General features: G+C 39.9%; 1 protein-coding gene across 8 annotated transcripts in view; it reads left to right on the top strand.

Annotated features, from left to right (window-relative positions):
- jmjd1cb (jumonji domain containing 1Cb) overlaps positions 1 to 18,559 on the top strand; it is a 137,978-nt gene that overhangs the window by 94,181 nt on the left and 25,238 nt on the right. For 3 of the 8 annotated variants that reach the window (XM_084434496.1, XM_084434500.1, XM_084434499.1), the window contains 5 exons: positions 5,556 to 5,669; positions 16,005 to 16,110; positions 17,473 to 17,597; positions 17,821 to 17,964; positions 18,355 to 18,396. In XM_084434496.1, the coding sequence (XP_084290622.1) occupies positions 5,556 to 5,669; positions 16,005 to 16,110; positions 17,473 to 17,597; positions 17,821 to 17,964; positions 18,355 to 18,396 (531 nt within the window). Of the gene's footprint in view, positions 1 to 5,555; positions 5,670 to 16,004; positions 16,111 to 17,472; positions 17,598 to 17,820; positions 17,965 to 18,351; positions 18,397 to 18,559 lie in introns of all 8 variants that reach the window. The other 5 variants (XM_084434497.1, XM_084434502.1, XM_084434501.1 and 2 more) reach the window with 2 other exon arrangements.

Below are 18,559 nucleotides of genomic sequence, written 5' to 3'. Positions count from 1 at the left end.
GTTACCATTCTTTTTTTTACGCAAAATTGGTTTTTAATTACAAATTCAAAATAGACATATTGCAACTTAGTAAAGTAAACATACTAAACTACATAGTGAGGTCTTCTAACTACATAGTGAGTGCATTTTGAACTTAGTAACAGTTGTTACTCATTCATGGTGCTATTTGTGGTCGTAACATTACATGAAGAGTGCGTGTGGTGATTTAAGCAGTCTGCAGAATACACTAAAAATTTATCTAGGATTTACTTTGAAACAATTTTCCTTCACAAATGGTTAGTGAATTTCACAAATAATTACAAAGTAACGGCAAGTACCACATTGAGTTAAGCATGAAATTTTGATGTCGAAAAACTGAATTGGTATTTTCTTGCAAAACGTACTCTAATAATCTTGCTTAAAAAAAAACTGTTTTACACTGTAACTGCTGTCTGCGGCAACTGTTTTTGCAGATTGTGTGAAATTTGCAGCCCACCATTTTGGCGATTTGCACATGATTTGAGGGCTTGCGTCAGAGAAAAAGAGACAACAGAGAGATGCATTTATGTGTTCAGAGAAAGACAGAGTCCGTCACTGTTAATGACTACTTCGCTGTGAGATCCCACACGTGCATGTATAAGCGCAGTCTGCGTTCCTTCATGACCTTCATCAGATCGTCCTGGAGCGTCCCAGCCTCCCGCACACTATTCTATGCATGAACCCCCCTCACAGCTCCATGCACATTCCTGTGCACTCAGCCTTATCAAATATTCATAGCCGAATTACGGCCCGCCGTGCAGCGGCCAGACGAGGACCGTATTTCGGAGATGCTTTGTCTGCCACGGCCAGGCTGTGCTTTCTCTGAAAGAGCCCCTCCTTTCATTGGCCTCTTTTTGTTCTTGCAGAGGGAAGGGGAGACATGCATTGTGTGTGTTTCCATGTGTGCGGCTGTGTGTGTGTGTGTGTGTATCATGGATCCACTCAGGTGTATTCTGTATTCTGGAGATGCGCGGCAATTATTGCGCTGTCTGTTTGCCAGCTTTGATTGTGATGAGAGGTAACTCCCTAATGACAAGTGGCAGATGTGACCCAGTTGCAATCGCTCAAGGAAGTGCTTTTGTGTTTCTGCGTTTGTCTGTGTTTGTGTGTGGAGGTGTCGCAGGGGTGATATCTGGTTTCTGATGAAATCCTCTGGCTGTAAAGTGCAAATTGCAGCAGTTGTGGTAATGTTGAATGTTTCATTTGGCTTTCAGCAATAGACTGATTGATTCCAGAGGCCGTCCAAATTTTAAATCACATACTTGTTTTCAGAAAGCACTGAGTAAAACTTAGGCTGCACCTGCAGACCTGCTCAGAGGACTCTGTATTTGTTGGATGTTTTTACATTTCTTCTCACAGCTGTATCAAGTGTGCATTTTCCTGAGGTCTACGTTGTGTGTTTTTATTAGAACAACAAAGCCTGGTTTTCCTTTAAGAGATGTAGATCTGCTGTTGCTATATTTATCTGTCCTAGAAACGGCTCGTGTTCCTGTAGCCTTGATTCAACTCCCTATACGCCGAAGAGGAGGTAGACAACAGCAGTGAAGCTCTACTACAAGTCTGATAAATTCACGCTTCATTTCTAGTCAATAAAATTCAGAATAAGCTTCGGATACTCAACTATGAGTAAAGCTAGGTATTGGCAACTACTACTCAATATAACACAGACTAGGTATGTTTTGCATGCACACATTTTCTTCAATCTGAACGAGTTCAATCCAGTTTCAGATTCTGAACATTTTGCTTACGTACCCTAAACGTTGCAGTCCGATTTGCATATTCGTTTGTATCACATCTATCCGGAACACACTTTCAGGGCAAGTGTCAACAGAACTACCGCAAACATAATTTAGTTCTGATGACATCTTTTTTATGGGTAGCTACTATTCTGTAACCTCCGCTGACCAGTTCGTAAGACTTAAAGAAACATTTATCTGATTGAGAGTTGTCAGATTCAAGGATAATTCAATTGGATCGAAATATCATTTGGATCAGTTTCAGTCAGATTGATTGAGATGTTCACATGAAGGCTATCAGTTTTATTTATCCATCAGTCTGATTATGAACAGATTATTAGGTTACATGTAAACGTAGCTTGTTTCAAGCATATACTGTATCATGATTCAACTGTAGGCTTGGTTTATATCTCTTAGGAGGTTTGCATCTCATACGTGGGTTGCCAAAGGTTTTCGAGTTTTAATGAAACTAGGAAATTACATGATTCTGCACACAAATAAATGAAAAATATGCAAAAATCTCACATGTTAAGGAAAAAGAATTACAATTATATAAGTTTGTGATGGTATCGACACAGCCTTAGCATTGACTACTTATAAAATGGTTACTTCAATGCAAAAATATTTTTCATTTTATTGAGCAAATTCATTGTGCCATCCTTCAGCTAAAAGATACAATCCCTTGCACAGTTTCCCATTATAGTTACTATATAATGTATTTTTGGATCCCTTAAAAGTAGTATTAACCATTAACTATGTGCAGCAATTCTTTTTGGGTCTTAATAGTAGGTCAGTTCTCCATATAGAAGTCAAATTCAGTAGCAGTTCACTTGACTGCTTGTGAGGCTGATGAAAGGTTTATTTTGGTAGTGTAAATCTACAGCTAGTCTTTCCCTCGCTGCTGCTGCAGGATCAGGTTCAGTGAGAGACATGCAAGCCAATACAGACTGTCTGAGCTCAAATCTGAAACAATCACAATTATTCAGCTAGACTGCACGATCACAGCGATAGGTGGTCAGACGCTTAGTGTTTACTGGTCTAAAAACTCTTCCTGTTGGTCAGTGTGGTTGAGTTTCACTTCTGCGTGTTGTTTTGGAGGCGGCCAGACATGGGCATGTCTATCTGACCTCTGTTGATAGAAATAGAAATGGTCGGTTGCGAAGCCAAAAGTTCAGCTTGGATTAAGATCACATGCACACACTTGTATAAGATGCAGTGTGTGCAGTTTTTTTTTTATTATTCAGGGGTTACATTATTTATTTAAAGATGGCTCCTTTAAACTCTAAAATAAAAAAAAAGCAGCTACACTGGAAACAAATTGGTGAGAATGCAGTCTAAATGTTTTTTTTCTTACATGAATACAATCTTAACTTGTTAATGACCTCCAGTTACGCTTGTAGGAATTATAGGAATGTCGTAAACGAGAAACTAAAATGACATCTAAATCCATAAGCTCCTGGTACTTAGTGTTTAGAGTTGCACAGCACAGTTGTGGATGTGTTCCCTTCCCAGCAGACATGAAGAATAGCTTGTGATGCTGATCATGTGCAGCTAGTCTCATGACTGTCATGTCTGTGTGTAGTATGAAGACTTCGACCAGATGGCATGCCATTTTCACACACACACGCACGCACGCACACGCACACACACACACACGCTCAACTGCAGTCTACTGTGAGGCCGGGCTTGTAATGAATCCAATTACTGTCCACTCACTCCAGCTCTTGTGTAGTCATACTAGTGCCAATTTAGCCTTCTGATTCAATTAGAGTCTCAGGAAAGACCTCTGATCTAAGGTGAAGCTGCAGATGTTTACTGCGCCGTGTGAACATTCTCTCAGAGCCCAAGCATGCGAAGTTTAGTTCACACAAATGCATCTGTTCCTTTAGCGGTATTGCATCCTTTTGTTATTTTATTCAGGTTTCCTGTGGGTCTTTAAAATGTGTTATTATAATTTGAATAGATATTGAATATGGGGCCAGAAAAATAGGAATTGCGATACAGGCAAATGTGATTATTAAACTTCAAAAGACAATGATTTAATTTAATAAATGTGGGTGGTACACTCTTGTCTCTTTAAAGTAAAAATGCAGTGCCGTTGCACGTTCTACAGGCTCTTGGTTTCAGAGCAGTTCGCAACCAAAGAATACTGCAAAAATCATGCCGAGCGATTGCTAATGAACTACTGTTGATGAATTATGGGAATGTTTACTTAATGGTGTTTATATTGTAATATGTTGCAGATGGTTTTAAGAATGTATATTTTATCTCCCTTGTCTTTTTGAACGATCAGCTACAAGTAGTAAAGCAAAAACATTTCAAAATAAAAGTCCCAATATAGTTTGGGCTTGTTCAAAATGAAAACTCTTGTGGCTTCTTTCACCCAGTGAGGAAAGACTAACACATCTATTTAACACATTCAGAATATTGGCTCTAGTGTTGTCTGTTTATTGCCTTTTATTTAAAGTCATTATTATCATATCAGAAAAATCTAATAATGACTGACCTCTAATTTGTATGTTTTGATATATTATTTAGTACATATTCCAATTATGAATACTGTATATATGGAATAAAACATGCCATGAGTATTTTAAGCTTGCAGTTCGCCTGTTTTGCAGTTGAATGTGAGCCCAGCTAGAATCGGAGAAAAATGATTTATTTTGAGTTTGTATGGAGTTGTTCGGTTTGGATTCCGTATCCATACGGTATTATGGATGTGGTTTGGACATTATTTTATTGGTAAAACTTTACAATGAGGTTTCATTTGTTAACATTTAGTTACCTACATTAGTTAACACAAACTAACAATGTCTACTGCATTTATTCATTTTTGTCAATGTTAATTTCAACATTTACTTATACATGTTTAAAATCAAAGTTTGTATTTAACATTAGTTAATGCACTGTGAAGTAACATGAAACAGTGAACAATTATATTTTTACTAAATAACATTAACAAAGATTAATAAATGCTTTAAAAATTATATCGCTCATTGTTAGTTCATGTTAGCTAATGCAATGACCGTTAACAAAAGGGACCTTATTGTTAAATGTTAACATTTTATTTGTGCAGGTCTTAAAAAAGATTTGGTTTAAAAAGAGCACCTTGTTTATTGGTTCATTGGCAGGAAGAACAGCCAGAAGGAAAACAAATGGGTATTTCTCACTTGAAATGGTTTATTTTTAACCTTAGGTTTACATAATCAGTCGTTTTATTGTATCATACTGTTTATGCTTTACTCGGGTTAGCAATTAATTCTAGGTACTCAGGTTTCAAGAACGCACACTGTACTTTTGTTGTTGTAATACCATTGTTTGAATCAAAAAATAGAAACCCGTAGGTGTGTTTTCTTTCACGGTTCCTTATTTTTAGCGGTTTCCTCGGATGCTGAAACTAAAACAAAGCACATGAAAGTTTCTCTGACTCTACAAAGCATGTGAATATTTATTGAGGTGTGCACTGAGGTTAGTGTATGATTGGTTGCATGTTGGTAAACAGTTCCCTTTCTCATTCCAGCAAATTCACAGCAGTGACTCCAGAGTAAACTAAGGTGTACTATGATGGCTGATGATCCCCATTCAAAATGATGTGAAATGTTGTGTAACTTTGGGTATAAAAGTCCATTCACCCAGCATTAAACAGTGTGATTATGTGCTGTTTAGGTTGGTTGAATGTGAAAAGGCATGCATCAAACTTATTTTTGTTCTGTTTGAGCTGTCAAGCATGACACTCTTTCTTTTTTTAGCTTCTGAAGCCCAGAGCATTGACTAACCTGAGTGTTTTTTATGTCATTACAGACGTTCAAGCCTCTGGTGGGGAAGACCGTGTTTGGGTCCATCACAGCCATCGAGTTCTTCTCTGACAGACACCTGGACTTCCTGACGGATGAAGGAGCCTTTCAGCCCTATCAGGTGAGAGTCTTGCGCTGCGTCCGAAATCGAATACTTCCCTAGATACTATATAGCATGCGAAAACAGTACGCCAAAAGAGTAGTATGTAAGTAGCCGAAACGGTCACAAAGTAAGTTAAAATTCAAATGCAGTACCTACTCAAACAGCACGTGACTTCGGATGCACCGTTGGTCTCATTTGCTTTGCATTCTCTATTACGTGTTACTTTAGTCTGTGTTTACACTGAGATAAATGTTGACCCCTCTCACATCCCTGCCCACGTAGGGATCTGTAATAGCCTTGTCAGTTTATCAATCTTGTCTTCCAAGAGGAATATTCTGGTTTATTTTGGTTAAAACTACCTTCTGGTTGTTTGTCCTTCACTTGTTTTCATCGAAATCTTTTGCTAGTATTCACCCGCCATCAGAATACGTTCCCTCCAGCTTCCACTAATGGATGCTGCTGGGTGGATGGGTACACAAGCTGGTCAGCTATAGTTTGCCTCCATGGGCGCTTCATGCTCAGAGCGCTAATAAGGACAACAAACAGCCTCTTCTATTGTTCTGTGCTCAGCCACTCTCATAAACAGCTTAATTATTCTAGCTTAGATAAAACACACAGTGGCAGAGAGACGGGCTCGGAAAACAAACACACATGACAGATGGGAGGAGATGCTCTCCACTGCTGGATTCATATTCACGACATGTTTTATCCCCAGTGTTGCGGGCTCACCTCCATCCTGCATGACGGATAATGAAAGGCCATCTGCCAGCAAATTATCGTCGCTCTCATATCATCGCCCTGATCCCAAACCTAAGCGTTTTGTGTGTGGGGGAAATTGTTGTGATATTTTTGAGGGGAATAATGAAACGGGTCCTTGTTTTGTGACTACTGCAGTGGTGTAGTTTACGGCGTGTGCTTTCAGTGTTCACATTTCCGTAGGTGATTTTGACTAATCTATGGGGATGCTTGTGGTTAATCTCTGCAGGAAGTAGAAAAAAGAAAATAAATGCGTTTACAGTAAATGTTGCAAATATATCAATAATATGATGGGAAATGAAGATATAATCTGTGTTCCAAAGCTTGACGACATTTGTAGGTATCATATCTGTGCTTGTGATTTAAAAGGTTGTTTTAGTAAGCAGAAAAAATATGCTATCTTTTAAGGCACCTCACTGCATGCCGACTACCTGCGCTCCACTAGATTCCACTAAAATCTCAGCACTACGCAAGCTTCCAGTTAGTATTTCCCAAAGCAAACTGCAGTACCTGCAGTGTCTCAACTCTTTTTGTCATGTGTCTAGTAACTGTTGGTCACAGCAAATTATATTATTTCTAGGGCTCTCAAAATGAACTGGTCAATTTTGACTTGTTAAAAATATTTTACGCAATTAACACAGCATTAGTTTTTTTTCTGTCATCCTCTGGCTGCGCTAGTAATCTTTAAGCATTGTTTACAAGGTTACATGTGTCAAAAACAAAATGCATTTTGGCAGGGCAAGTAAAAATCTGAACCAGTAGAAAAAAACCTTAGTGTTGAGCCCTGATATATTAAAAGCACAGCTAAATGTGACATTTATTACAATGAGTTTATAGAGATTAGAAGGAGAGCAGCAGCATACAAACTGAACAGCAGCTACTGTTAGTGCCGATTGGTCGGGAGTTATTTAATAAAAAAAAGTATAAATATAACACCTGGAGACTGAGACACCGCCGCCGCATGTTCATTTGCTTTTACAAGCAGGTATTGTTGGTTACCACGGCAACCGCTTGCATGTGCACATTGAACGCGAGGCAACAAGGTCTCAACAAGATTGCATGAAAATCTTGTCATGTGCCGGTAACTATACATTATTTAAAGCTATTTTCTAGTCGTTAAGATATAGGAACTGCTTCATTCATAATGCTTCCCCCGTTGGAAGCCTGTGCGCTCTCTAAACTGTCAGGGGCCTTCTTTTTTCCAAAAACATCACGTTATTAACAAACATAAAAAAAATAATAATAATTGAATTTGTGAAACGATTTGAATCTGTAGAAGGTAGAATCACATTTCATATGTGAAGAATACATTTTCACCCCACACCTATTTATATATAGGCCCAATATTGATGCCCAATATTGTAGGAACCACTTTCAGAATGATTTTTCCAGCTGGTGAATAATAAAAACATTGACAGCCAATCAGAATCCATCCCACTTTAAAGAGCTTGAGCATTTAAAGCGGCAGAGACAGAATGGCAGCGCGCGTTTAGAATAAACTGTTGTCTGCTGGTATGGATGCTAATATAGTTATCTTTATAGTTATAGTTATCGTTCTTGGTGTGAACAGGTCTTATGCCTTTAGCTATGCGACATTGCTAATGTAAAGGTGCGGTCCATTTACCCTTGCTTGGTGAAATCTCACAGGCAAATTCCAACCATTCCTTTAGGAACCCGTGCAATTTGGAGTTTTGCGTAAGGGCAAAAAATGTCCCCATGCAGATTTCACTCAAGTTGAGGTTGGACAACTGAATTTGCCTTGTTTATCAACCAAAAGCTGCTTGGTGTAAAGTGACTTCTGAGTGAGCAGTGCTTCATTCATCTCTGCATAATTAACAATGGACACTGAACCTGTTTTTTTTACACACAAAACTGCATTGCTAATGTGACCGCACCTTTAAGACTGGTGTTTTCATTTGTCATGTTCGATTCTTAATGCAAAAGGAAGTACTTTTCAGCATTTCCACAAGGCTCTGAGTATCAGTCACTTATGAGATTTAGTTAGGTTGCTACTTTAGAGCTTATTTAAACATTTGACCATGAGACAACTCACTACAGAGTGTTTCACTCTCAGGTGAAAGTGAGATTATGGTGCTACAGTCACCGATAGCACACTCTCACATTTAACAATTTGCACATCACAAGCGTGTCAGGAGGAAGCAGGTATTTCTTCTTCTCTACAGTTCCTCTTACAGCTGAGAAATGTCCTCAAAAAGGAGTATTCCTCAGTCCCAGATCTGCTGCTGTGACTCTCACGGGACTCTCACACATTCCAACACACCATCTTGTTCGAGAATCAAAAACACGCCTCCTTTTAAAAACTCAAAGTCTGACCTCCGAAGTGCTTGGGAACTGTTGTTTGCTTGCTGGAGTGTGATGAGCTGGCTTGCTCACATCCTGTCCTGGCCTCTTTTCTCCTTCATGGATTTGTTTTTCCACAGTGCAGCCTGATCCAGGGATGGATAGAGGAGAGGCTGGAGCCCAGGAATCTGTTTGGCATAATTGCAACAATTGAGGCTCTGTGTGTGAGGCCAGCCGGCGAGAGAGAGAAAGAGAAAACAGGAGTGCTGTTATGGTGTGCATTACTGGAAGAGACGACTACACGCTTGTGACTTACACTCATTATTCTCTGTGGGCTACATTACTGAATGGGGATTGGGTCTGGGCATGCATTTGCATTCGTTTATCCTTGAGTGGGATGGGAGAGGAGCAATTTGAACTCTGACCTCAGTGTGGCCGCATAGAGGACTTGAGAACTCTATGTAACAATGAAACACTCTTGTTTACTGTCATGGCAGTTAAGGTACATTCACACTGACAGCCATTAAATCGCTGGAGGTCGGAAAGTCGCTGTGCTGTTGGTCTCTAGTAGCTGTATTCAACCATATCAGTACTGTCTGAACTGCCGTTTTAGGGCCTTGATGAATTCTAGGGGATTTTTCAGGGCTGATTTTGGGGCAAATTCTGCAGAAATTGATTTAAAATATAATAATAATAAAACATTACAAGTTTAAATATTTAGTTGTTGACTAATATGGATTTTTTTGATGGCTGATGCAGATATCTTAGCCGATGACCAATATAATTTAAAGATAACATGCACAATTTCTATTTTTATATTACATAATATTTACTCAGATAATCTGAAATAAATTATTTGAAATTAAATCCTATTTGAAAAAAAAATGATTTGAACTTGATAAAAAAATCTGTAAAATAAAATGATTTATACTTTAGATAGAAACGTTTTGTTTCTGTAATACAATTATAGTATTTTCACAAAGAAGTTGTTAAAAAACTTAAACTAACAGTTTGAAATCAAGGATTCAGTCTAATCCTATAAAACTATAAACATTAAATACATATATTTTTTTTAGATTTGCAAGACTTGCTGCTGGCTATGTTCTATGCTTGATGGTCAGTTCCTTATTTCACATCAAATCACCAACTCTCATCGAAAACAAATGACTTCCATTCGCTTTATGGCTGCAAACTGCTGTCACTGTGAATACCCTTTAGTGTTACGCCCTCTGTGTTGAGTGGTGGGATTGTTTTTGCACCCTGCATATGAAAGCGTGCATATATGAGTCACAGTGCACACGCACAATATCCCACCATCCCGTAATGCTATAACAATTGTGTGAAATTGTATTCATGGATACCATGCATCACACTAGCGTACTCTCTTTTAATGAAGAAACATATATCACACTCACATACAGGCGGCTCAGCCACCCTCCCCCATACGCTTACACACTTTCGCACATTCAGACAACTACCGTTTCAGCATGCGTTATTTATACACAAGGCTGCAGTACTCCCTGACTGATTTAATCCACAACGTATAGAATTACTCACTGTAACTGTGCTAAATAAATTACCTCAGCAACACATCGCTTGAAATGACACGGACCCATATAAAAGACACAAACAGCGCACACACGCTTGTATTGCCCCAGCAACAAGCTTTTTTTCACACACGTCACGTATGTAGTATTGCCATAGCAACAGGAGCGCACACATCGTCTGCTCCTCAACAAAAGCTTTTACGTGCCGCTGGGTTTCTGCTCTCGCTTTTTGCGTTTTCTCAACGCCGCAGCGGTTAATTGAGCTGATATTTAGGCCTCTGTTATAAGACGTCACCATTAATACTATAATGGCGTTATTATGGTATCTTTCTTCATGTCATTCCAGCTCTCCGCACAATGATTCATCCTCTGAATGCGTCATCTCTGTGAAAAGCATTTGTAGAGCACTGGAAGGAACATCCTGTCTCCGTGCGCTCGTTCGCTGTTTACACCTCTGACTGATGCAAGCATTGTGTCAGCTCCCCACGCTGGCCACTGCCATGGCAACACTCCGCCTGCATGTTCCTCTCCCATCTCCCATCCGAAAAACTTACTTTTTAAACATTAGTCCATCCTCAAATGCACTGAAATGCTCTATAAAAGTGCGTTTGTGATTTGAAGCAGCGTCCTTTGTGTTAGGCTGGCTAATTAGGTGTATTTGTGGTTACCTTGACCATTTCAAACATCATAGACAGAAGCAGAAATGACTCTGTTCACTTGTTCACTCTGTCCTGTCCTAAAACGTTTCCTTGGAAGCAAAACTGTACAAATGTACCAGCATGATTAAATTTTTTATTAGACTAGATTTGTGAACAGGCTTTTTTGTTGCACGTGGGGCATAAATTTGGCCTGTTTCACCTTGACACGTGCTCGTGTCGTGAACCTTCAGAGGACAGGATGACATTAACGCAGGAGCTATGCTCTTCAGAGAGGGACAGATCAGGAACACGTCTGCCCTTTGTGTGCACAAAGACAGTGGAAAAAGAGCGACGGAGAGAGTGAAGGAAGCAGAGGAATGCTAATAGGAGCACTCAGTCATGTGGAGCGGGATGGTAATGGGACCTCATTCATTCTTAATGAACACATTGTTAATTTCACTGACGTACAGTAACAGCCTGAGCTGCACCCTCTACGATGACTAGATATTGATTTGAATTTGGCACATTAGAGACCATTTTTTATAATGTCGCATACCTCTTCATTTTAGACCTGCTTTTCTGATGATGTAAGAGTTTAACTATTTGTGGTTAATCTGCCATTGAATTAAATTAAATCTGAACGGGTTACCAGAAGCAAATTGTACAAAATATATTTGATATTATTTATAGAATTATGTGGTGCACAATTTTGGTGCAATAGGATTTAATTTTGGGTGGGACTATCTAAAATGTCACTGCAGAAAGGAACATTAACAACAAAAAAGTCCTGTCATGGTTGTTTAGTATAAACACTTGTGTACATGAAGATATAGCTTGTCGTGCCTGGTTTAAGACAGCATAAAAGATGAGTCAAATTTACTGTTGTTCAGCAAAGCTTTGTGGATGAAATCCAATCATTTCAATAGGGAATCCACATGATTGGGAATTTCACATGAGGGCAAAAGATTTCTCCATGCAGATTTTGCAACAGGTTCAAGTTGGTCAAGCGTATTTGCCTCATTGACCAACAGAAAGCTGCTTGGTTTGAAAGTGTGTGAGCTGTGCTTCATGCATCATAACACTTGACAATTGACAGCACACCTTTTTTGCCCTCAAATTTGACCACACCTTAACACTGCTTCTAAGTGTAAAAGTTAAGATCATGAGATGTTTTTTTTGTTTGTTTGGCCTATTTACAAATGTGTCACTGGAAACTTGGTTAGGACATGGTGTAATGCCACATCTACACTGCAAACAAGCTGCACAATGTACATTTTATAATTGATTACACTCACGTAATGGACAGTTCAAGTTTTGTTTAGTAATGTTAGATCAGTCATCACACATGATCACAGGCTTGATTGTTATCATTCAGGCTGGGTGGATTTGTAGTCTTTAGATAAAGTTCTAACGTTGATTATATAGCTGTCAGAAGTAACATGAAAATTTTATGGTTATATATGTACCACCTCTTTCTCTTGTCCATGTGAAATCCCAGTCTCATCTGATCAGCATTAGTTTGTCAGCAGACACAGATGGTGCACAGACAGGGATTCTGGACCTCATTAGGAACCACGGTGTCATTTTACGGGCAGCACCCTAGAGCACGTTCTTACGGGTCTGCATGGCACCAAATCTTACTGAAGAATGTTATTTAGTTATTGGCAGACACACTTCTGCGGCTTATGCCTGTCGAGAACAGCAAATATGAATGAAACATGTCACATGGACAATACAAACAAGATGTTTCTGAAACGTGAGTCCTTCGGAGAGCCAGGGAACAGTATGGAACACATCTGAGCAGCTGTTGGATGGAGAGAGGCTGCTTGTCGAGAACATGGAGACGGGCTGGAGAAAAAGTGCAAGCCCCACGCCCAGCCTTTTTCCAGGCTGCAGGCCGATGGACGGAGAGCAAGAGAGGGGAAGGAAGCTGTTTTTATCTGGGTCAGAGTTTGGATCTGGAAGCACTTTCCTTTTCCCCCCCAGTGCTGAGCACCACCCTGTTTCGCAGTGTCTTCCACCGCAGCGCCATGTGGAAAATCCTGGAACATATTGCTGTTAAAGTGATGGATGGCAGCCCGGTGCGGAATGGGGGGGTGGAAAGAAAAGTGCATCTGCTCCGTCCTTCACAAGGGGGTGTGTGTGCAGAGGAGATGAGATTACAGCTGAAGTCTTGCTGAAGGTCCTCGACCAGACTATAGGAATGAGATCACGTCTCGCTCTGTGATTTAAATTTCATTGTGCTTATTCACAACATTCGTCATTCGTCTGATTGTGAGCTGCTTCTCATTCCTGCTAGTGTGCATTGCTCTGATTGGAAACATTTGGATATGGGATATTTTTCGTTTTATTTGGATGTTCCTCTTTCTGTCGTTAAGTGGAAGGGCAATGGGGAAACCAGGCTGTCCTAACAGATTCCATTCTTGGATGCCACCAAGAGAGAAAGTGCCCTGTGAAACCTCCAGGCCAATAAATAAACCATGTGCCCTGCAATGCTCTTGCTTTAAAATAGAAACTGGAATGAAGGCGTTTGTATGTGTGTATGAGTAATGCGATGGTTGTCACTAGGGAAAGGAGGATACAACAGTTTACTTTCGCCGAAGATTAGGCACACTGGTGATGCAATGCTATATTTTTAAGACAAACCACAGCACCACTTAGTTTCCAATCTACACACATCCTCATTCAGTGCAAACATGTTACTTTATGGCCTCATTTTTGCTGGTGTCACTTCTAAATTACAGATCTGATCTGACATTTATTATGAGCAACAGTGGATGACCTAAAGGAGACATGTCATGGATGGCATGTTTCACGCCAAAGTAAAGAAAAAACATCATCACAACATGACATCACAATGACAGCGGCAAAATGTTCCAGAATATGAAATCATAATAACAATAAGCACATTAACAATCGACCACCTATATTTACGCATCTTCACCTACCAGTATTGACCCGCCCTGATGAACGTCAGTGTGAACCTTATAACTGGTACATGGAGATTAGCCAATTAAAACAGTAGTCATTTAGGCTACATATAGAACTCTTAAAGGCACAGCACTATTGAAAACAGCTGGTTTAATTTTGTTACACTAGACACTAACACTCCGTGGCGTCTACACAACAAAAAGTGTATTGTGACCACCCCTTAAAGGGGTGATGAACTGAGAAAACTAATTTTCCTTTGACATATAAGAGGTCATAGGAATATCCTGTAAGTTTCAGAACTGAAAACTTCCTTGTTAGTCCAATAAAAGCTTTTATTGACACCAGGCACAGCGAACGACAGGTTTTTCAAAGTGGGGATCTATGACGTCAAAGGGTATCAAACACCGCCCCCGCAGCTGAAGATCAACGGCTACTTCAACACTGCCTGTTTAGCCCCGCCCACCGATTCGTGCATTACATGAAACTCATTATAATATGCAAAACTGTTGTCCAATCATAGCAGTGGGCGTTTACTTCCAAGTCTTCAATGTGGCACGTCCATAAAAAACAGAGCTTTCAGGAGCTAGGCTGAAAACCAGTGTAGAAAATAGCCTATTACTTATTCATTTTGATGTTTTTGAATGTAAAAACCAAGCGAACGTCATAAGTTGACCTCAGACAACAATATAATTTTTTTTAAAAAGCCAGTTCTTGACCCCTTTAAGGGTCAAAGAGAGGATGAGATCAAATTCTACACAAAGGTTGTATATGGCCCTATTGAAGTACCTCTGTTTCTGATCAGGGATGTGCTGTCATTCACCCTAGCCAGCAATCACACCACATCAGTGTAGGCTTTTGTTTACACTGTGTGTGTGTGTGTGTGTGTGTGTGGGGGGGGGGGGTTCCAGGGCTCAGTTCATGTGTTCACTAGGCCTGCTGTGTGATTGTGTAAATAACTGGAGCTCCTGTCAGCCCCCGCCCTCTCTCCACTCCTCATCACCATCAACAATTAATGGAAGTGCAGGGCGGATATCCCTCTCACCCTGCCAGACCCATGACACACACACACACACACACACACACACACACACACACACACACACACACACACACACATCTGCTTCACTGTTGGGCTCCTGCTAAGCGGAAATGTATAGCATTGCCATGCCTGAGGAGGTGTGAGAGCTTTCCTGTGCTTGTTTCAGATTCTGTGGGTCACTGGCCTTCATCAGATCGTTCAAATCTCTCTGTAACTGGAAATATGTTAGCGGTAATTGCAATGCCTATTGCTATTGCTCATTACTAAGGCTTAGGGTTTTATTTAGATCACTAAACCTATGTATTACTTTTCATGGCATATCTTGCCCTGCACCGTATGTGCTACAGACATGTGTGACACCTCAAATCATACAGCTTGCTTAGGGGTGGCTGTCACTGTAAACAAGGCTTAAGATTAATTTCAGATTTAAGGTGCAGTCACATTTACTGTTGCTCTGTGAAATTTAATAGGCGAAATCCAGTCGTTTTAATAGGAATCCATGCGATTGAAGTTAAGGTTCCCCATGCAGATTTTGCTATTTTTCAAGTCACATTTGCTGTGCTGACCAACAAAAAGCTGCATGGTTTGAAAGTGACTGCTGTGTGATCAGTGCTTCATAGATCTCTACGCTATTGGCAATGGACACTGGTCCTGGTTTTGTACTCAATTTCACTAATGTAACCGCACCTATAAAATTGATTGCACTCTCACACATTGTTGCACATGGTTGTTGCATAAAGGTGTGTTCACACTTGCAAAATTTGGGCAAAATAGCTCCATCGTCAATCGCATAGCGATGCATGAAGCACCATTTACACCGAGTTTACTTTCCAACCAAGCTGTTTTACTGTGGTCAATGCAGCAAATTCACGTGACAAAGTTGAACCCGATGCAAAATCTACGTGGAGAATTTTTTCACTCACCTTCAAACTCAAGATTTCGCGATCAGCGGTAAATGTGAGCGCACATTAAATCTGATTGATTGTTTGCGTGGCTGATCCCTTAATTTAGAGGTCAAAGAAAACGCTGGGACTGGTCAGTGGGTTCATTATTAACTCCAGCACTGTTTCGACTTTGCATTGTGTCCTTGTAGTTTTGTAAGTGATATGCTAATGTTTTACCTGTTTGTTTGGTTTTGCAGGATGAGGTGGACAGTTTAAGTCCTGTTCTTAGGGACTATCCACATCTCCATGAAGAAGTGAAAGCCTGGGTGAAAGATCAAAAAGTTCAGGAAATTTTTATGCAAGGTAAGCTTGATCACATTTCATCAATTATTATTATAAAGGGCCTGTTCGAACTAAAGGAAATCATTTTTGTTTTTAAATCTCATGCTTTTTAGATGACACAGCATCAATAATTTGTGCCCACCATCCTGCCTTTTTTGTTTCGGCAAGTCAACATTAACTCAAAAATGACCTTTTTTACTTGCTTAAAGTGATCTCAGGTTATGTCCCGTGAAATTAGATGATTATTGAACAAACATTATTTTAACGTTGACTATTTTGGTTGACTCTTCATTTCGGCTAATGGTCATATAGTAATGGTGATGACAATTATGGACTTGAAATTATACAACAATTATACAACAATAGATTTGAAAAAGAGAAGGTGACCTTCAGCCTGCATTTCTTGTTCAAAGTTTTTTCTGTTTTTTATTTATTTATTTATTTATTTTTGAGAGAAGGGGGGTGGGGTGAGGTGGGGTGGGGTGGGGTGGAGTAGTTCTTTCTGAACCGACTGCCAACTCACTTTCAGTCGTAGCTCTTTTCTGGTACGGAATGCCCACTCTTCAGGATCCAAAACAGAAAAGTCCCTTCCTTTTCACTTGGTAAGAATTACAGAAGTAAAGGGGGTGTTGTTGTGGTCTTGGCAGAAGGTCTTGTTTACAAAGTCCATCACAAAATTCCAGGCCCACAATTAGTGATAATTGTTGAACTTGGCAGTTGACAAGGGCAGAATGGAAAGCATCTCAGAGCCAAAGGTTTTGGTGGGGAAACAGCACAAAAATAAAAAAATAAACGGCCTGTGGTTTTGTGCAAACGTCGCCCCATGGTTTATGTGCATGTGAAACTTGATGTCAGGGGGATGCATTTTGGGTTGTTGTGGGCACAAGGACAGTTAAGGGTTATCTCTTCTAGCAAGGCAAATGAGCGGTGTGTTCAGGAGTAATTAATGGGAATGACCTGCCCTGCACTAATGAGCTCTAGTCAGTTTGGACACCTGCCTGCGTTCACTGCGCCTAACAGCATATACTGTAGATACAAGGTTTGATGTGTCATCTCTGAGGTAAAGGTCACCCAGAATGAACAAAAAAGAAAGCTTTGCAGAATGCTCACATTGATTTTTCCGTACAATGAGAGCAGACAGTGACCAAGGGCAGTTGAGCTCCTAAAAAGAACAAAAAGGCACCATGAAAGTAGTCTGATGACTCCTGTGACTCCTGTCCTGTTGAAATGAATTGGTAGCCAGTTATGTGATAATGTGTATAAAGCCACTGTTTATAGAGTAGAAATGCCACGCTGAAATAAAGGGACTGTTAAATTAAATTAGTGTACTGATAAAAATCAAAGTGCATTTTTGAAAGTGTTTCTGGTTCCTGATTTCTCCAGGTCCCTATTCATTGAATGGCTACCGTGTACGAGTTTACAGACAGGACTCAGCCACCCAGTGGTTCACGGGCATCATCACCCACCACGATCTCTTCAGTCGCACTATGGTTGTCATGAATGACCAGGTACATCTGATACCACACAGTGTTTTAGTTCTGTAAAATGTTTTTCTTAATAAGATAATATGGTATGAGACGCATATGCTATTATTAATGTAATTTTTTTTTCAATTATTACAATAAAACTGAAAATTGATGGAAAATGTATGATTTTAAAGCATGCCTTTCATGGTTCATTGTTTAAAAAAAAACAAAAAACATTTGCTCTCTCCTCTGACTCTGTGTGCAGGTACTAGAGCCTCAGAACGTTGACCCTTCCATGGTACAGATGACCTTTCTGGATGATGTGGTCCATTCTTTATTGAAAGGAGAAAACATCGGTATCACGTCGCGACGCAGGTCTCGCTCAAGCCAGAACAGCAACACTGCCCACGTGAGTGTAACCTACAAGAGCACACACCTATCTCCATGCCTTTATGTGCTTTTGTTGCTAGATGATCAGCGCACCTGCCTTCCTGGATTAACATTGTGTTCACTGATATATGCCAGATTGTATTTCTGTCTTGTGCATGTCTGTCCCAGTGTCTGTCTGTGCTTCTTACTGGACGTTGTGTCTGTAGCTAGCTTTGAAGTAAAGTTCCTATGTGCTTTTTTATTTTTTAAATCTTTTTAAAGAAAACTAGAGCCTTGTAGAAAACACATATCATTGCTCCCTTCATCATTAACAAGACTTCTCTGTTCCACCTTGTTTTTTTTGTTTTGTTTTTGTTTGTTTTCTTCTCTGTTTCCCTGTTTTAAACATTAATTGGGGATATGCAAGCAGACCACAGGAGGGAGACCAAGCGGCTCTACAGGAATCACTCAGGTACCGGGCCGTACCCCCCTCTCTCCATAGATTTAGAGCATATCCCTGTCTATTATAATTATTTTGAATTAATTTATTACAAGTGTTAATTTTCCAATTAATGCTTACCCCGATTACCGTTTCACGTGCTGTGCTTTTATGGATTAAATTTGGGGTGTAAATA

This window comes from Rutilus rutilus, assembly GCF_951802725.1.
Source record: "Rutilus rutilus genome assembly, chromosome: 16".
NCBI classification, from domain to species: Eukaryota; Metazoa; Chordata; class Actinopteri; order Cypriniformes; family Leuciscidae; genus Rutilus; species Rutilus rutilus.
Note: the sequence above shows the minus strand (reverse complement) of the source record. Positions and strands in the feature narration are given on the sequence as shown.